Source organism: Manacus candei, unplaced genomic scaffold, assembly GCF_025592945.1.
Source record: "Manacus candei isolate 608988 ecotype Guabito, Panama unplaced genomic scaffold, ASM2559294v1 h1tg000026l, whole genome shotgun sequence".
NCBI lineage: Eukaryota > Metazoa > Chordata > Aves > Passeriformes > Pipridae > Manacus > Manacus candei.
The window spans coordinates 4,802,165-4,823,170 of record NW_026138074.1 but is presented as its reverse complement, the minus strand read 5'-3'; the positions used below and the strand labels follow the sequence as shown (position 1 = coordinate 4,823,170).

Sequence of the window (21,006 nt, the reverse complement as noted above, 5' to 3'; positions counted from 1 at the left end):
CATCTCAGGGCTGGGTATGGTTATACATCTCTGCACAGAATCATAAGCCAGTTTGCAGCACCACAAGGTTAATGGAAATTAAAGCTCCAGCAAGCTATGTTACTTCCTGCACCTTGTGCAGAAATACATACATAGGACAACCCCAGGTGGCTGGTTCAACATGCCAAATACAAGGATGTTAAAAAGCCAAATAATTGTTATCTGAAGCTCAGTGCACGTGCTGAGTTCAGCGCAAACATCCATTTTGCTCTGCCTCCCCACACAAAAGCCAGTAAAGTGGATTCCAAAGTTCAAGCACTGTTACTACAGAGGAAACACTGAAATGAAACCCAGAGAGTCTCATTCTAGCAACATTTCCACAAAATTTGAAGGGCAGAGTTCTTGGACACCCAAGTCACACCAGTAACATGCCAACTATCCAGGTTGCATCTCCTACATACATATTTTTTCCTTATTCCATGACTCTTTAAAATCATCACAGCAAACAGTAAAATAGAGGTCATACATGCATAATTATTTACTGCCGTACAGGCCTATTAAAAACAAAATGGTCAATAAGTTCTTGAAACAATTAAAGTAGCAGTAACCATTACTTAATCAAGGGGTAAAATGAACTCATAAAAGAACAATTTCTTCTGCTGCTATCTGTTTCTCCTCTGTTCCCTGAAGTTTATTACAAGAAGCATTTTCATGGGTGGGGGGTGGTAAAGGGACTACTAACTAAAAGTTAGCACCTCCACCTTAGACACACAGGTTGTGATGCAAAAACATCAGCATGTTCTCATGCATTAAGACAGTCTCCTCCTATTTTGTGTGTATCAAGATCTTTTCACAAGGACAAATCTATTTCAACTGTGGTTGAATTTTATGAACAGGATCAAGTTGCATGGCTTCCCTCCACCCAGCTGATGAACCTTTAAAAAGCAGAACCACCACCCCACAAGTTTTTAACACAGTTCTTGAGTGGCATTGTTCCAGTCTTCATCCTGCACTTGAAAAATATTAGAAAATTCCTCCAAAAATAGGAACTACTGTGTCCTCCATCTGCCCCACATAATTACTCTTTCCTTGACAGTCACCATCTTTTTCACCCAATCGCCACAAAACATCAAGCACTGCTCAGGCCCAAAATAAGTTTTTAATGCTGTCCCTTTTAATGCAAGCACAAAAGCCCAGTCTGCTGTCAGTGCAAGCATTTTATGGAGTTGCAAACCTCCAAATTCCACCCAGAGTCACAGTATCCTCTTTGAAACTTTTCCCAATAGCTGTCTCAAAGCAAGAGCCCATAAAGAGTTTATTTCATCAAACTGGAAGTTGTATGAAGGGAAACAGTCAGTGAACACCACCATATTTAACTCGTTAAGACTTTTCAAATGCTTTGGATTTTGACTATTTCAGGGAGGGAGGGAAGAGAAGGCATTTACCAGCACTAGCCATGATTGATTTAAAAACAGTTTAGAGAAACAGGCAGAAGCAAGTGCGGGGCTTCCTTTCAAATTTGAAAAGAAACATATCTTGTTGTTGGCCCTCCGGTCACATTCAGTGCTGTTTTTCCTTAGGACCATCTAAATAAGACAGATGTAGCCAGTATCCAGGCAGCAGCTGAAGCCTGAGCACTAGAAAGGCACTCTGGGGTGGGGGATGGAAGGGAAAAGAGGGAGAAGAGAAGGAGGAAGCCATTTGGCTATAAAAAGGATCTTTCTTTCCTGTTGAAATGCAATGGTAAAGAGTGTCAAAATGGCTTAAGGGTGGGGAGGTCAAACATGTTTTGAGATGTTAAAAACTCTTAAGCTTTGTCAAAAAGACTGGAAAAAAATCCTCAAGGTAGAGGTTTTTGTTCTTCCATTCAAAATACTTAGCCATTATAATAGCTGCAAGCAATTCTGAAATTTCCATTATCTGTTCACTTTTATCACAAATTAGCGAAAACTATTAACATTTTATCCTAATGAATCTGCCACTAAAGAAACACTTGAAAAAATTGTTTTCCAGTAATTTTTAGATACACCACATTTGCCAATCCTTCCACCCTCCAGCAAGCCTCCATTTTAAAAATCAGTACTGCTTATACAGGATTACTGACTCTGCAATAACAAGGATGCTGAAAAATAGACACTAAACAGTGCCTATTAATGCCACAGCACCAGCACAATACACCTTTAATCTGTATGCCATCAAAACTAAACACAACACAGGGGATTTTTTTTTTCTGCTGAACAAAAATATTTTAGTAACTTCTGGACTGTCCTATTACTTGCCATTTAAATCCAAGAATGAAATTTCAGCTGTTCAAAATCTTGATTCACAAAGCTAAACTAATGGTATTTACTACATGTCAAGAAATGAGAGAAGGCTTAATGTATAGTAACTTTCACCTTTTTCTATCTCCTCACCCTAAAATCTGCAAAAAAGAAGCATATACCTTGCACAGTGAAGCCTTATTTGCTATGGCTACAGAAGGTCTTAAAACAACTGCAGCTTATGTTCTAGGTTATACTGCAGTAACACAAGAGTCTAGGACCTCTTTTTTTTTTTTTTAACTCATGATAAGGAATTTATTTACATGAAATAAAAGCCACTGCAACACAGACTGGCACCCCAAACCCCCCTCCTCTCCTAGGAAACTTTGTTCTCTCTCTCAGGCCAGTCACTCAGGTTTTGTTCTATAAAACGTTGAACAGCTCCCACAAACGACTTCAAACCATTATCTCAGAAGTTAGATTTAGAAGTTCATTCACAGGAAATTGGATTTACACCTGCCTCATTTTTGAAGCATGCATACAACAGGAATACAAAAGTGCAAAGCTCCATCATGACCTCCCACCCACACCTGAAGGGGCTGGGGTATGGGGTGTAAGAAAGAGACTACTTTTGGGAAAGGGTTTTGAGCTGCAACTTATAAACAGATATTGGAAACCCAGATCCTCTATCCCCATTATGGAGCTTAAGTTACACATCAAGAAATTAATTCCAGTTGCTAATACAGAAGTCAGGACGTTGTTAGCATCCTGACAATCCCACTCAACTGCTGAAGTTCTCTCATGTGCTGTACACACCTTTGTCAAGTTTCTATGTTCCACTAAAACTTGCTGCTTGAGGTGGGGATTACCCTAGCTTCTACTACAGCCCTTTGGGATATGAGTGTCACTGCTTTGCACCAGAATTGTTCTATGGGAAAAGTCCTCTGAGAGTGGCACATCAGACTTCTCTCTCACTTGGGCAGGTTTAAGTAAGAATTCTTCTCAGCACTCACTGGATTGGCTTGTTAGAGTAAAAGCCAACATCATGGGTCTTCTTCAAGGCTCATTTCATATCTGGAAGGTTAACTGGGCTGAAGAAGTCACCCTTCTGTATGTATTATTAAGAAAAAGGTTCACTGCACAACCAGAAACATGTGACCAGCAAAACACTAGACAGTTATAGAAAAAGACAAGGCTGCTTACAACAAGTAAAGGTTTTTGGGTGGAAGCATAAACTTCCCTCTTAACTGGGAAGTGTTCTGGAATTAAGGGTTAGTTACTATAACCCCATACAATAAAGGTAATCCTTTAACTGCAACATTTTAAACTACTCAAGACAACTTCACTAAAACTGTTATCAGAAACACAGTCAGAACCAAGCCTTCTTTCCCCAACTCTGCAGAACTCGGCATTTGATCAACTAAAATCAAATAAACAAAGATCAGTAGAAAATACTTGGTCAATCCCTTTTAAGGGCATAAAAGCTGAATCCCTTTGTGCCAGACATTACTTTCAGATGCCAATACTGTTGCCAAATTGTCTGGTCAGCTAATCTAATAAGGGCAGAAGCCCATCTCAGCTCAGTATATTTTTAAGGAAGGTATACTCAAATGGGTAAGAGTTGAGAGCCACTCAATCAAGTAGTACTCCATCTTCCTTTTGTTCCAGGCTACAATCAGTAAATAATTGAGATCTCCATACAAATTCTTAAGTCTAAAGTATGTTATATTAAGACTTTCACTACACAACCACCTGCATTATTCAAAAAACACAGTCTCAGAAAACATCAAGAAATTACAAAATTGTTTAAAAAGGTCAGGTGAGTGAATAGCCAAGAGGTGGCAGTGTTTCTATCTGGTAAACAAGAAATGGACTAATTGTTTATAGCATTCTAGCAGAGTAGGAAGTCCAGAGACATCAAACAGCGATATACTGCAAGAGGCACAGTTTTAAACTGCTTCTCTCCCACTTTCAGCTGCAGCCCAGTTAAAGTGAACAGCCTCTTCAGGCACTACATCCAGTTCTTGGTTAAAGCAATTGCCTTAAAAAGCAGTAGTAGTATAGTAGTACAGACATTCAAACGAGGAGTTGTTGATGCTTCTAGACAAGAAGGTGGCAATATTTTAATACCTTACTAGGTTTCCATAAATTAAAGCATTAAGAGTCTGTCTATGCAATTGTTGAGGGCTTTTTAATTGATAAAGAATTTTCAGATTTACAATATAAATTGTAGCTTAGACTTACAAAAAAAAAAAAAAGGGAAGAGTAACTGCATAAATCAGTATTTAAATTTCACTTGGCATTTAAGCTAGCCTAAGAAAGTCCCAAGACTGCCTCACCTCTGAATTTTTAACATGGTTATTGAACACTGGAAGATGAAGTTTCAGTTCACATGTTCAGTGCAAAGGTCACAAGCTCTGCAAGACCATGATCAGAAACATTCCAGGGCAGTGTTGCTTAATTCATGGCAACAGCTTTATTTAACAAAAGCACTCGAGGAATGGTTTCCCTCCATAACTCCATATGGGATCAAACACGAAACAAGTCAGCTTACTCCAAGAAGTGGCTTCTCTGACCACATGAGAGCTGGGTGTTTTGAGAATTTGTTTTGGCTGGTTTTGTCTCTTTTTGTTTGTTTAAACTTTGATTTACAAAGATCTTTCATTCTGAAAGCATTTCCACCTCATTGTAGCAGAAAAAGAGCTACAGCATACATATTTGGCAGGAATGTCTCCCCTGCTTGGAGAAAAACAGATACATGAAATGGGGAAAAACAATCCACACTGTCACTGATCTAGGAAAGTATCTTCCAAGAACAGTCATTTGCTCCTAGTGAACGGCTGGCAACAGTTTGCTTGGGTCAGACAGGGGTTTCTGAAGACGAGTTTCTTTTCTTAGATAATTAGTATTTTTTATCATTTCCCATCATGCTGCTCAGAAACTTGTGCTATTTCATATGTGCATCTAAAACAACTTACTAGATTTAGAGCTGTGGAAGTCACCTTGGATTATTTCCCTTCACTTCCCCCCTCCTTCAGCAAGGGACTACAGAGATGTCTGTTGAATTATCTCTGCCACAGAAGCCAAATGGAAAAAAACTGCCCATCTATACCCAAAATGAGAATCCACTAATACAGGTGCTAAATATTTCTTTACACATACCTTAGGAAAATTCATACTGGAAGCTTTGGAGTAAAATCATAAGCCACAACATAGGAGATAACTGTTCTCAAAGGGAGGAATAAACTGAATTCTGGTCAGTTCCTCAAGAACTGACAACTAAAACACAGTTATAACAGGGATATACTCATCCAGAGTACTTTGTCTGATTTCCATCCCAAAGTAAGCCATATACAAGTGCACCTGAATTCTGCAAGAAGGTTAATACCGTGTTCTCATATACTGAGGAACACCTGGAAAAAACAAACAAGACTTCCAAGACAGCATTCCATTTCAGTGAGTCTCATCTGCTGACAGTACATTGGGATAGCAGACAGTAATTTTACACTTCCCCCCTGGATGGTATCAAAACGAATTTAAAGTTCAAACAATAACGATATTGATGAAAATACTGTTTTCTCCTCTAGACAAGATGATATTAAATTTCATGCATTATATGGTACTTTCAGATGAGATCATGGTTTTTTTCTGTTGCTTATATTAGTAAAGTAATATTAAAATAGCATAAGACAGGACATCGTCAAGGTTTTCCCATGATAATTTCAAAATTAAAATGGAAGGATACCCTGGGGACCAGTTACTTTAGAAATATATACTATAAACAGCTTTCCTTTTTTTTTTTTTCGAAACAGCTGTATTGAACATTGGTAAAGACAAAACAGCAGTTCTGACAAGGAAACTGGTTCAATACATTATTCCTAGATTGATTAACTGTCAAGATTTATCTTTCATTTAGGAAAAAAATAAGTCAGTCTTGCTATGCTAGCCAAACCCTCATAAATACTATATAAAAGTGATGTTTACATACATATACTGACAATATATAACAAAGACAAATGAATAGCAACAGACAAAAAAGCACATTACTGAACAGCTGAGAGGCATAAACACTTTCCATGTTTACACAGTGACTTGCACTAGATGTTTAGTCACAAGAAGGCTTTCTAATGAAAAGCTCAACTATGGCTTTAACCAAAAATTCATTCAAAGTACACATGTTGTTTAATTTCCCTTTCAAAGTTTTGGTTGTTCAGTGTAAGGCAGAGCTGGGGAAGGAAAAGAGATGAACAGGTTTGGAAGAGAGAAAGGGAACTTCAGTGCTTTTTCTCCTTCCCTAGAGCATCTTCAGCTGCAGGATTTTGCTACCTCCATTGTCCAATGACTTCAGTGAGCCTGGCACTGGCTTCTTTTCTCTTAGATTTGAGCCAGTTCACCCTGCTATTTGTTGCTGATCAGCGCACAAGGGATCAGATACAGAGCACAAGACTTGCTGAAGAAGGCTGAAGCAGAAAAGAAATGCACATTTAGATAATAACTGATACCTGTGACAAAGCTAGTGAGGCAACTAGCTGGTTTTGTGCAACCACTTTGCTTTGCCTGCATAGCAAACACTGTCACTTCTCTATGCCTATAATGAACACAGTTTTCTGTTCCTGTACCCCACCTGGGAGAGTCCACACCACTGAGGGGTTTCATCAACTTAAGCTCCTTAGTGGTCCTGTTCTTTGCTGAATGGTATAGGCTGGCATTAAGAACAAGTTTCAGAAGTGATATCATATACAGAATAAAAATGCTGACCTTGAATTGTATTTACAAGGATGTTAATTAAGAGGCATGACTTCACTGTAAGAAACTGGTTGCCAAATGAGCAGCTGAGTAAGTCTTCCACACTAAGTTTTTTTAGCTAGGCAAGCAAATGGGAAACCAATTAAAATAAAGCTATAAGTAGTTTAACACCCTAAATTACTTCTATAACTACAAAAATTATGGTACTCTCTGAAGATAAATACAATTCAATCGCTTGCAGCATCCAAAGACTGAGATATGAAAATGAATATTAACTCAAAAAATGGCCCAAGGTGATTTGTGTTGTAAAAGTAAGTTTCATGTTAACACCTGCACTTTTAAATTAAGGTTCTCCTATTTGTTCTCTCAGTGTATAAAAGTTGGGGTTTTTTTTCCATTTTTGCCAAGAGACCAAGACAGGAGCACTAGTAAAAATTGTCAGTAATCATGTACTACTTGAACTCACTTCACTGACTCTGAGGCATAGGAAAAGTAAGTAAGGAAAGGACTGACAAGGAAGTGTTCCAGTGAAAGAAGAGCCTTTAGATCTAAGCCAAGCCCGAGTGTATAGTATGCCACTACAAGCTTAAGTGGCCAGCCACAGAACCCAGCTACTCCAGTCTTTACAAAGACATGCTGACCTAACCTATATCCAAGTCAATGCTGAAGTCTCTTACAAGGGGAAATGAAGTGTACACATTATAATAATTTTAGCTGTGGTGCTTCAGAACTAGCAAAATCTCTAGTAGTTCTGTAGAAGACCTACCTTCCTATATCATAAAGAATTTTTAATTCTAAAAACAGTGGAAGAGTACATAACTTTCATGTAACAATACATAACAACATATGCAACCAAAGCATACAATTGCTCCCTGAAAATATTATTTCAAGGATAAGCCACTTGGAATGAAAGGCCCACATGCACCTCTTCAGGTTCAGGTGAACATTGCCTTAGAAGTTTTCCACTTGTTTTTGTACAGAGACAAAGAAGTCAGACTGACACAGCTGCTACTGTTTAGCATAATAGTTCAGATTCAGAGGTTCTTACTCAACTACTTTTTGATAATATGAAAAGATGGGATAAACACCACCTTTGCCAGAAAGGCAATAACATGCAGATTAAGTCTTTTGTTTTGACAAATCACAATGTCTAAAGCTTGTGAAGTTTATCAGATATGTGTGCATTTGCATGCACTGGGAAAATGCATACAAATGGGAAAAGCAACTCTCAGGAGTGGCTGGAGATTTGGAGTGGACAGCTCTCCAGCAGCATGCCAGCTATGCAGAGAAAGTCATCTCAAGATCCTTCAAGTCTTGCTTCCACTAACAGCAAGTCTGCTTAGACTGCCCACTAAACCCCCTATGAACCATCCCACCAACAACCCTGCAGGATAATTCCAGTAAGGGAGCTATGCTTCAGCAACAGGAAGCTCAAGGGTCATGTTAGTTACCTAGTAAGAGGCTCAGAGCTCATGAAAAAATTAGTAATGCTAGAAGAGAGGAAGAGCTACGATGAAATAATATTGTCAATTTAAATATATGTTGTCTAGAATGGAGAAGGCAGATAGCACCCAAGAAAGGGCATGTTGTTACCTTTTCGGACATTGTCAACAGCCACCATTTATAACTCTAATCCAATTCCTAATTCTAATCTTATCAATGTTTTCATGATATTGGGGGAAGGGGGATTATTACATCCCCTCTCTCATTTCTAATTGTATCAAGTACAAGAGGGGAAGAAGCAAGGAGAGCATTAAATCTTCCCCCTTACCATTTTACTATATACAAAAGCAGAATTAGAAGCATTGGGACCTCAGTGTTCCAGAATCCACTCCAGAACACTGTTTAAGCTTTCTACTACCAATGTCTTTGTTATACTAATTTTTGGTAAGTTCTTTTTCCACAATCTGTCCCTCCTTTTTTCCCCAAAATACTTGGCCATCCATTTAAAAGCCTTTAACAGAAGTTGACACCAAATACATTGTTATGGGGCACAGTTGCATCACTTGTAGCTGCTTCTACAGTAACTAAATGGGGGAAGTTATTTGCCATTCGTTCAGTCTATTTAAATTGTCTGTTGTATCATTATCTGCATGATAGTCTCCACAACTAACATGCACTTCAGTGGGAGAATCACAATTTTCAGCGGAGTGGTTATTTGTAGGGGAAAATGAAGGGAGACAGTTCTCACAACTTTAGCTGGCTTGCTTGTCAGTCAGTCATCAGCTTAAGAAAATCTGGTTTCCAATTTGCTCATCTAGCCACAAAAGCTGTGTTTGGGACATTCAGTCGGCTCATTTGGCAACCAGTTTCTTACAGAGAAGCTATGCCTTTCTCAAGTAACATCCTTGTATGGATCAAGTATTCCTGAAATTTGAGTGACTTTGTCTAGCAGCCTGCAGACCCCCTTCACGCTCCAACTTCAATGTATTAAATCTCCAGTGCCTTTGGGCACACCATATATAGTGGTGGGGGCGGGGTGTGCTGCAGGGGGGTGGAATTTAACCCTTTACCAGCGCTGCTTTTTAAGGGGAAAAAAAAGGCAGCTTGGAGGCCCGATGCTCCTTCTTTCCATTCTCTAACTCTCTTTGAGTTTTTCCTCAAAGTAACAGACCCACTCTGCCTTACATATACATGCACTTACTAAAGCATTTTAGAACTATATAGTTGACCTCCAAACCACAGAAAGACGCAGAAGCAGCAAGACCCCAGGAGCTCCCTGATCATTATCTCTTACACCCCCCACGACCTGACATGGCATTATTCAAGGTTACAGAGAATCAGGAACAGTAACCTTGTCAGGCGACTAGTACTGACTCGCTCACTGGCGATTCACAAACCACACTACCAACACTCGCACAGGACAGCAGCATTTCTCTAGTCTCTGATGCAGCACTAGGTTGGATTACTAATCTTAAAGGCACAGCCTTCAAGCTTTACTTGCACCCAATATTTAAGGTTAGGTCTTTTCATTATGTATTAAGTGACAGTGTGAATGGCGGAGTGATAAGAACGACTGAAGTGAAGAGGGAGGGAAAAGGGGAGGATTTGAAGTTTGATAGCTGACATTTTCCCATAAATAATAGTTTAGCTTTTGTTAACCAAGAGCAGCTGAACAAAAGGCTGTATAAAATTAGTCTTGTAGCATATGCCTGCCACTCTGGACAGCAAGTATATAGACATGCAGACTGAACCCACAAAACCCCAGACAACATGGGACATGGGGAAGATACAGCAACAAGCTCCAACATTACCACTGAGAATCCCATTGAGGTTTGATTCCTGTATTTCAGGTCCCTGCCAGCCTTTTAATCCAGCCAAACACAGCATTTGGTAGTTCTGTACATTTACAATACCTTAATTGGCAAAAAGTAGTTTATAGCAAAAAGGTAGATGGTAGTTTATAACATTGGTTATCCACAAAAATATATGGGATGGACATGCAATACAAGCAAAGAAAAGATAAAATTTAGTCAACTTGACAGGACACCTTTAAATATTTTGGTAATGCATGGAGACCAAACAACAGTAAAGGGAAAATGATGCCACACAAGTTCAGCTATTACTTTTAGCTCACTAAAGGACCCTTCTCCCCTCCCAGCACTGAGATTCAAAGGCAAGCAGTTGCTATTCTGACAACCCTGGAAAGCAGTGGTATGAGAGCAGCCTAGGTTTGCTTGCATGTGTGATCTTAGCAGATATTATACTATAGTAACAAACAGGAGTAAAACACAGGAGGTTACAACAGCAGCCTCTGGTTGCATTAATCTATTTCAGGAGTGAGTATAAGAAATTTCACATGTTTGTTTGTTCAGTAGAGTTCATTTCCACCACAGCATTCAAGACATACTTCACAGTCCCCAGAATTTTAAGTATTCAACTCTGAAGAGTGACCTGCATCCATTGCCGGTCCAACAAGTTTAGAAATTGCCTCCCTGGTGCTGGGAGGTAACCCATTTTCTCCAATTTGGCACCAGTGCAGAGGCATACCGCACAAAGCATGCAGAACTATAAAACAATAAATATTCGAGATTCCCAGTTCAAGTCTTAGTCACTTCAAAAATATTTCAACTATATATGTAGGAAAACTGCTGACTAGGTATCATCCCACCCAACAAATTCACCATCTGAGGTTTTAAAAAAATGCATGTTATACAAGCAAATGAAATAACAGTAATGGAGCTCTTGTTTCTTAGAGCTGAACATAGAAGTATTAATTTATTCTTATTAATAAATGTCAGTATTGCACACACGGGTACCAAGTCTTACTCTTTTTCTTATTATACTATAAAGCCAGAGCATTCAAAGCTGGCCAACATCTTTAGTTGCTAAATAAGATTATTAGTTATGGACTCTATAGCTGAAAAATTATTTTGTTGAGGACTGACAGAAAGAGAGGACGAAAGAAGTAGCTTAGTGACAAAAGAACTTTAGGAAAGAAGTACTACTCCTGTCTTAGCCACATACGCTTTTTTTTCTTCAAGATGGGAGGGCAAAGGTGAAAGAGAAAGAAAAAGTTGTCCAAGGTGACACTGCATAGTAAAAAAGTTTTTGAACTCAAGTTAGAAAACAGTTAGCAGATAGTGTAGCTCCAATTCCTTAGCACATTTTTTATCTGTTCCCATGACTTTCAAAATTGATTTGGATGCACAAGCCTAATTTGTTAGGAGGACCAAGCCCATCTCACCCACACAGCCCTTCTTCAAGCACAGACAGGGAAAGTAGAAAACCCATGGAAGGAGCTGCAGCTGAGCCCATGAGAACAGCTAAAACAAGGACATATGCTTAACATATTTTAGGAACAGGGACATCCATTCATTACATTAACCAATACTTGCATTGCCAAGCAGTAGTCCCATTCCCATCCAGTATTTCTACACTTTAATTAAGACTTAGAATTATAGGGTAAAAGCATTAGTAAAAATTATGTACTACATAATTATGATCCAAGATTATATACATAACTGCTCTATTGAAATTGGATTACAGCTGAAGACAATAAACCCCTTCTGTGAAATCTTATCTGTGGCAACATTAGTCTTGCATTCAGTGCATTGTTTGTGCAGCTTAAGATCTGTGCTCTCAACACATCATGATTCTTTGTCTGATGGAAAGACACCAACAACTTTGCAGGAAGGAAGGGAGTATGGGAGGAAAACTAGGAAGAGACAGGGTCAAGACAGTACTGAAAGAGGAATGATACCTCCTTAACTTTAAAACAGAGGAACTAGGTAGTTTTCCTCTAAGGAAGCATGGTCTAGCAAGCGTGTTTACATGCCCTGAAGATTTAGCTGAAAGGAGAAACTGCTACACATGATGCAAAAGTTCATCACTAAATTGAGGCAAAAATTCAGCCAGACCTTCTCCCAGTTATGAGATACACTTCAAGACACTGGTTTTAACAGAACTGTAGTTAAAAACCACTAAATTATGGGTATAGTTGACTAGTTTCATGCCTATTTGTTGTATGCACATCTTCAGTCATATTTTCTCAAGAAAGTCACCATAGCCTTAGAGGTCTATGCTGCAGTCTGCAAGCATTAACACTCTTACATGTAGTAATACTCCTGGTTTTTCAGAGACATGCTCTAAGTAAAAACAGTCCACAATAGTTGCCTGAACGGCATTTCTGCTTCTTTCAATTTTTATTCACTGAAAACTGTCTGAAGTCATGTTTACCTAATGTCGTATAATATATCAGATTATCACCAGCAGCAAAACCTGACAACTTTGCTGTATTTACCCTAAAACTTTAGGTGTATTTCAGCATTAGTCAAAGCAAAGCAGAGGAGGTTTTGATTCTGTCCAGTGTGGTATTAAAGCCAAAAGTTTTCATTCTCTTACTAAAGAGAACCAATTCAATAAAAAAAGACTTCTGCATGCAGGGAAGAGCCAGGAGCTAAAGAGGTGACTCGGCTAAAAGGAAGGTAAGGCAGAATAAACCAAGAGGTAACTGTTTAGCACCAAATACCTGAACATTATTGTTAAGTTAAAAAATAGTGTGAAATTTAAAGACTATTAAAACCCCTTATCATTCCGAAGATGTTAACTCCACATTATGTAGATCACATATGAACAAAATAACTTACTCCTTTGCTTTTTTCACCAGGCAAAAAAAAAATAAAAAGGAAAATACAAGCATCAGTAACTTAATCTGAAGCATTGTCTTCAGATGGGCACCTGTATGTGCATTTGCACTTGATATCAGAAGTAAGACACAGCAAGTACGATAAATGACAGGTGCATCCGTACAAAGGAGAATACAGGGTTTCTCACATATACTTGAAGTATGAATTCCTCTAGTTCATGCACATTCTCCTCTAAGGCTGAAGCTCTAGCAGTCACAGCACCAGCAACACAATGAAGTATTGCATATTAAGACCAGGATACACTCCTAAAATTTTTAATCATTTTGTTAGGAGGCAAACCCCCTAATCATTACAAAATGGAATAGCAAAAGCCTGCATCACATTTGTATCCCATGTTGCAGTTTCATATAAGTAGCCCTTGAGCAAGAGACACAGAACTGGGAACACAGGCATATTCCCTTTGCATTAGCCAACTGTTTTGGTGAGAGGTGGGTGACTGGCATTAAGAGCACCATGGAGTAAAGCTCAGCATTTGGCAGTGACTGCAAGACATTACACGAAAGCAACCATGTTTAACCTACCATTCCTGCCTAACTACACTATTCCTTTTTCTCGTACCAGTTTAGCTTGGGCCAGATTCCTAACTTATACCAACACTAGAAGAAGGGAGAAAAGTTTTCTGGTTTCTGTCATGTTAAGTGAGTTAAACTGGCTCAGAGAAGCATCTCCTGAGTGCACGCCTGCGAGAGGAGAAATTGAGATCCCTTGTTCTCTGAGTAGCCATGAGATGTTAAGACAGCTTGCTCCCTCCTATTGTGAAACCAGAGCTTTACCCTACATTAGAGCAGCTTAGACATAAATTTAATCAGCAAATTTCTCCAAGGTACCATCAGATAAGTAGCTTTCCGTTCAGCTGACAGTTATGCATTTCAATGCCTTCCCCTATACCTGCACATTCCTCCAAAAGTTGCATCTTTTACAGTGATAGGACAAGAAGAAGGAATACATTCCATTTGTAACCTAAAGAGACAAAGAATCCAAGAATACATGCAAATCCAGAATTCAATAAAGCAATCTAATTTAACAAGTCTTGTCTACATGAGTTGACAGCCCTATGAACCACTGACATGCACTGATCTGGCAAGAAACTTAGGAGTTTGTCAATTAATCTGATCAGTTAAGATCCTGACCAAAGGATGCAAGCAAAAGGAAGGACCAGAGTGGCTCAGAGCAAGCAGAAAAAGACCTTAAAAATCCTTTCTTGCAGTGAAGGGAGCCATGGTGCTACAGGGTTATGCCTCTGTAGAGCAATATGAGAAGTAGAGGGTCACACACCATTAGGTTGACTGAATTTGGCAACTCCATGCTTTCCCTACAAAGTGTTAGAAGTCTGCTATTGAAGTGTTTTGACCATCCACCACTTATCACCAAATGATGCTAAAGCACACAGCAGCTGAGCCTTGGCATAATTGCAGGCATTACTTAACCTGCAACTCGTCGTGTTTTCCACTTTCTGCAAACTCACTTGAATCCAGGTAGTTTATCTACACAAGCCAAGTGTCCTACAGTTGTTTCAACGTTTTCTGAGATTATGGTTTAGTTTGCTGCCTATTGATATTTCTAAGAAAAACAGGTGCTCTTTCAGTCTGAGAGATGAAACAATCAAGCACATTCTGCATTTTGACTTATCAGTTAGCATACTTTACTTAAATACAAGTAAGACTACAGTAAAATCTTTTTCTAGTTTAAAGTCCTATTCTAGTTGGGTTTATTACAGTAACATCCAGTTAGTACTATAGCATTGACAGTTATGTCCACACAACAAACGTGGCCAGACAAAAGAAAATTTTCAGAGTTGCAACATTGTTACTTTTGTTGAAACAGAGCTGAAGCATTTCCCCTGCTGCCGTGGTAGGATTTTACCTCCGACAGTGAAGTTTAAAGTCGTGAGTTCACGGGTTCCACTTTCTTTAATGTTTGCCACTACTGTAACAGTCAATATTCTCTGCTTTAGACTGTATGCGCTCAGAACACGAGGCAACAGCTCAACTGAGACCAGAACCAACTCGACTAAAAAGAGACTGCTCCAGACATCCCAGTTAAGACATGAAATCTGCATTTCTCAGCATTCAAAGGATGACCAACTATCCTGATCTTGTCTGGCAAATGTGGATGTGTAGTCTTGTTCTGAGACTTGGAACATCCAATAATAACCACCCACACTGTTACTTTCCCCTTCTCACTTGATGGAGTCAAAAAAAAGGAGTGGAATGAGGAAAAATGCTGGGGAATGGACAGTGACTCCCAGGTGGAGAGGTGGAAAGACCAGAGAGGAACAGGACCAAAGGTAACAAATCAGTAGTGGTGTTAGGACAGGAATATCATGTTCTAGGCAAGAACATAAGGGAGCCAGTAACTTTTGTTGATAAAAACCTCAGGGACAGGGTCAAACTTCCTTATAACTCACCTCAAACAGGGTGAGGAGGATATATCCTGGGGAAGGAGAAACTGCATCCGAGAAAATTACTCTTTCAGCAGCTCACATATGAGATCTGCCTGTGCTCAAATCTTATCTGCATGACATTGGTCTGAGGGAATATCCTGCTCACCGGCTTTTCTCACATATGGAGCAGAGACAGAGTTTCTAACTACTAATATTAAGCTTTCAGGCTACCCTTTCTGCCTTGCATTTTAGGTTTGTTTTTACACTATTAGCCAAACAAAGAACTTAAGTGATGCACTAAGTACTCTTCTGGAAGGCTGCCTTTCTATTATCGTTGCTTTTATGAGGCTATAAATAGCATTCTTAGAATTAAACAAGCAATAACACTCACAGCTTTACAGCCACCCTCTTTCTCAAAAAAAAGTTTTTCACATTGCCCATATTTTTAGCCAAAGTGAGAAAGATTACAGTGTAAACTGTTCCCAACTCTCTCCCAAACAATTCCCTCTTGAGTGACTAATAAGTACTTGCAAATACTCATCAGGTACACCTGCATTCAGGAACCACCGAAAACCACTGATCAAGAACAATAGTAGATCATTAATTTGCAGAATAAAAGCCTTTCTCAACAGGAGCTGAAGGCTTGAAAATGCTTACTTGTTTTAACACAATTTCTAGGTCTACAGGACACAAGAACACCCAAAACCAATTCTATGAGACATGCACTCCTTTCGAAGCACACTGTTGAAAATAAAATTAGGTATGTAAAATAAATTAAGCTTCTTTAGAAGTTACTTCTAGAAAAGCTCTAGGGTTTAAGCAAGGCTAGAATATCTTTGTTCCCTTTGCAATTTAAAGATTTAAAGTCCACAAAATACTTTGGAGCTCCTGTCCCAAGTACTCTTCACTAAGTAATGGAGAATACATCACTTTAAAAGATGGATATTTTATGCTATGGCCAAAAGCCGTCAATTATTTCATTTTACACACTTCAACAAGAACTTTCATACTACTGAGAACACAAAAACTACAAGCTTTTCAGCCTGTACCAGAAGTCCAAAGTTATACTCCGAAATGAATGCAAAAAGCTAGCTTTTTTACTGTCTTAAGAACATCATGCCTCATTTCATTCTGGTTTTCAATATTACGTGTGTGCTCTAGGAAGCCCACGAGCAGGAAGATACTTTGATACCACAAAAACCTGTAAGCAGCCCAACTACAATAACGTTGCTGGGTTGGATTTCTTTTTTAAAACTTCACTGTCCATCAAGTACACCTCACATTCTCCAAACGTCATTTTAAGGTTTTTCTTTTTCCACAAAATTCGTACTTAGTCCTCTGACACTAGCAACTTGAAGAAACAAAAAATGCTCTTCCAGACCTTCCTAGAAAAATTATTTCTGAAGTACAGCAATATTAGAGTAGAAAAAGTGCCCCTGCAAACTGAAGACAAAGGCATCGCCAAATTTCCCTAGGCTAAACACCTTCATCTATCAGTTAAGCAAGCATCCCACAGGAAACTCATGTACTACCCCTGTCCTCAGGCAGATTTTCCCCTGAAGCCCCTTGTTGTTCATACTGGAAGGGATCTACATCCAACACTGAATTTACTGGAAAATTCCAGCAAAATCCCCCGCGTTGACCCCCAGAGCAGAAGGGGGAAAGACAGCAGATCGCCATTTTCCAGCCTCAAATGAAAAATCAAGTTTCAAACCATCACAGCAAGAAACTATCCCAATGAAACTTAAGACACTTTCAGTACATTTTGAAGAAGCCGCTGTCTCTTTTAAGATCTATGAAACAATAGTCAGGGTCAGCAGAAACAAAATTTAAAACGCTTTGGTTTTACAAGTTAAGACCACATAAAGCAAGTTCCCGTTTTTGTATCAGTAGATGTAGCTGGTATTCACAAGGGTGAGTACCTCTGCTAACTTTTAGACTACTTTTTATTTATTTATAAATAAATAAGCAAAAAGGAGTCCTTTCCTCGATACAGTTATCTTCCTTCCCTATTTATTCGTTTTTTCTTTCTCCGAGGGGTTACACGCAGAACACAGTTGTACAAAATAGACTCCACTTCGGATTAGAAGCGTTAGGAGCTCGGGGGAGGGGGTGAGGCGCCTCTAAACTTCTCTCTCTCGCATCTCCACGGCCCCGCAACCCCTCGGTACGCGCCCGACGAGCTCCCTCTGAGGGGCAGCGCCCGCAGCAGCCCGATGCCCCCTCCGCAAACCGCACACAGGCAGCCCGGAGCTCCGGCGACCGCCTCCGGGCACAGCGTCTCTCGCAGAGAGCCCCCCCGGCTCACCTTCACCGCCTCCTCCTCCTCCCGGGCGGCGGTGCGGAGCGACGCCCGGTGGGAGCAGGGCGCGGCCGGGACGCCGCACGCCCTCCCCCGGTGTTCCAGCGGCTCCCGCCCCCCGCACACGCCGCTGGCGGGGCGTCCTTGACCCCAACCCCGAGCCCATCCCCGGCTCCCGAGCCCCGCGCAAGAGCCCAGCGCCTCCGCGGGCTACGGGAGCTCTGCGGCCGGTCCCTACCGCCGCCCGGCCCCCGGGAGGCAGCAATGCGGGCGGGGGCCCTCTGGCGCCGGCCAGGGGCGGGAGCGCGGCCGCCCCCTCCGTCCTTTCCTCCCTCCCTCCCTCCCGCGCCGCGCACCGGCTCACCTCGTCGTCGTGGTGCTGGCAGTAGCTAGCCCGGTCGGGGAAGACGGAGAGGATGTTGTATGGCGAGGCAGGGTAGGGCGGGCTGAGGGCGAGCGGCGCGGCGGGGCCGGCGGCTGCGGGGCCGGCGGCGAAGCGCTCGATGAAGTGGTCCTTGGTGAGGCGGACGCGCTGGTGCGCCCGCACGCAGTTGTCGCACAGGTGCTCCTGGCAGTCGAGGCAGCGGGAGCTGGCGGCGTTGCCCTCATCGCAGGAGCTGCAGCGGGGCTCGCCCTGCCGGCTGTGGGGCCGCCGCAGCAGGAGCGCCGCCGAGCCGCCGCCCGAGGAGGAGGAGGACGAGGACGTCGAGGAGGGCGCGGCCGAGGCGGCGGCGGCGGCGGGCGAGGAGCCGGCGGCGCGGGGTGGCCCCGGCGGCGGGCGGCCGTGGTGCCGGTTGTTGCCGCCGCCGCCCCCGCCGCCCCCAGCGCCAGAGCTCCCGGCCGGGCCGGCCCCGGCGGCGCGGCCGTTCTTCTGCTCGTCGGCGGCCGCGGCCACCACGACGACGTCCAGCAGGTTGCTGAGAAGGAAGTTGGAGGAGGGCAGCGCGTCCATGCCCGAGGGCTCCGAGATCACCACCTTCTGGTCGCAAATGGGGCAGCGCAGCTTGAGCGCGTCCCCCGCGCCGGGGTGCCGCTGCGCCTCCAGGCACTGGCGGCAGAAGGCGTGCAGGCAGGGCAGGACGTGGAGCCGCCGCGGCGGGCCTCCGCAGGAGGAGCCGCCGCCGCCCCCGGAGGAGCTGGAGGTCTGCGAGGAGGACGAGGAGGTGGAGGAGTTGGAGGAGAGGGGAGCCGGCGACCCGCACATCTCCTTGCACAGCGGGCAGATCTGGAAGTCAGACTCGGGAAACGAAGCCATTTGCGACAAGCCTGACTCCCCGATGGGGGGCAAAAACGTGTCTCTCCTCACTCACCAAAAAAAAAAAAAAAAAAAAAAAAAAAAAAAAAAAAAGCGTGGGCGGAATAAACAGAGGCGCGGGGAGAAGGTAGTTCTGCAAGCAGCTTACGAGCAAGCTGGCATCGATCAGTCGTTTTGCCAAGTGGGATCGATTGGCCGTTTTTGCAAATACGGTGTCATCGATTCGGCGGTCTGCAGGGAGCTGGGTCCTCGCCTCGTACCTCGCTGCTGCCGGGCTGGCTGCTGCGGGGGTATTTTTGGTATCAAGGTGTAGCTGTCCCGTTCTCCCTCAGAAAATGAATCCTCTCTTCCCTCACACGTACTTAACCCCCGATCCCCCGTTGCATTAGACAAATTGTATCGATTCCCGGATCGGTCAATACCTCACACAGTCTTCTCATCTCCCCCTCGGGTCAGCAGTTTGACAACGTGGTTTAGTTACTTGTCTTCTTCCTAAACGGAAAGTGCATGGGCGCCGACCGCCCGATCCCCGCCGCATCCAGCGGGGACCGGACCTCTGTCCGCCGGGGCTCGGCTCCGGTTCCCACGGCCGCAGAACCGGGTCAGGGCGGCAGTGCAAGTCCCTCTCGGCCGGGCGGGGAGGAGGCGGATGGGGGGCAGCAAGGGCTTAACTCAAGTTTCGCTCTTTCTTCTTGGGGCGTTGGGTTTTTTCCTCTTTTCCTTTAAACCTGTGCTTGTCGGGGGGGAAGGGGAAATTTCGTTTCAGTTCCCCCCTCCACTTTTGCAATCCAGAGCAGCTCTAGGAGAGAGAGAGGCACTGAAACACAGTGGCCAGGCAGACTTCTCCGGCTCCAGTCCTCCCCCGCCGACGCCTGCTCCACCACCGCATGACTGGGGGGTGGGGATGGAGGGCGGCGTTGATGCCCACCCCACCGGCAGAGACTCACGCTGGCGGGACGTGGAGGAGAAGGAGGAGATGGGAAGAAAAGGGCTCCGAGGGCGGCCAAGAAGAGCAGTCCCCTCTGAGTCTCGGCTCTCGCCGGACGCCTTCCTTTACGCGGGGCTCCCCTCAGAGGGCAGCGCCGAGCCCGCAGCCTCCCCACCACACGCGGTGCCCGGCGGCTCGGGCGGCTCTCCCGGCCGGTCAGTGCCGCGGGCTCGGCGCGGCTCGCACAGGCTGCGGCGGCCGCGGCCGGGCAGAGGAGCAGCGGCAGGTCCCCGCCGGCCGCCCTGAATTATTCATGGGGGGTGTATTATATTCGCTCGCACAAATTGGAGCCGCTGTGCAATGCTATCCGAGAGCGCTACGCTCGCCCCCTCCTCCTCCTCTCCGGTTCTCGCTCGCTCTGAGCCCCTGCAGCGCCTAGGATCACATTTCCTTTGTCATCTCGCCTCTTCGCGTGGTGTTTTATTGAGAAAACAAAAATAATATAAAACCCGAAGAGGGGGAGGAAGGAGGGGCAGGGGTGGTAAAAAGCTGGGAAACCCAAAACGCCCGCCTCCCCCGCGATCTGCCGAGCCGGAGCCCACCGGCCCCGGGGGGTGAATTAGCAGGAATTACTCACTGATGCGGCAGCACCGTCCCGGGCGGCGTGGGATCCGGGGAGAGCCATCGCGCCGGGCGCCTTCCCCGCCCGGCGGGGTGCGGAGGGCGGCCCCGGGGTGCGGGGGGCGCGGGGCTGGTGGCGGCGCTGGCTCCGGCCCCGCTGCGGCCGCCGGCACTGGGGCGGCGCGGCGTGCGGGAGCCTTTTAAGCTCCGACGGCGCGGGCTGACTTCCGCCCGGCTGCGGGGGGCGGCCGGGGGGCGGCGGCGGCGGGCAGGAAACATTCGCCCTCCTCCCGCCCGACCTGCCCCCATCCGCCCGCATCCAGCCCTGCCGCCCACCCCCCGGTTTTTAATACCGCCGGTTTCGGCGCCGGGGACCCCCCTC

General features: G+C 43.9%; 1 protein-coding gene across 3 annotated transcripts in view; it reads right to left on the bottom strand.

Moving 5' to 3' along the window:
• Positions 1-20,785, bottom strand: part of TRIM71 (tripartite motif containing 71) — a 61,824-nt gene extending 41,039 nt beyond the window's left edge. Inside the window, exons 1-2 of one of the 3 annotated variants that reach the window (XM_051788973.1) lie at positions 20,641-20,785; positions 18,185-19,874 (exon numbers count right to left, since the gene is read on the bottom strand). In XM_051788973.1, the coding sequence (XP_051644933.1) occupies positions 18,185-19,075 (891 nt within the window). In that variant the 5' untranslated portion in view covers positions 19,076-19,874; positions 20,641-20,785. Of the gene's footprint in view, positions 1-18,184; positions 20,470-20,640 lie in introns of all 3 variants that reach the window. The other 2 variants (XM_051788972.1, XM_051788974.1) reach the window with 2 other exon arrangements.
• Positions 20,786-21,006: the final 221 nt, after the last annotated feature.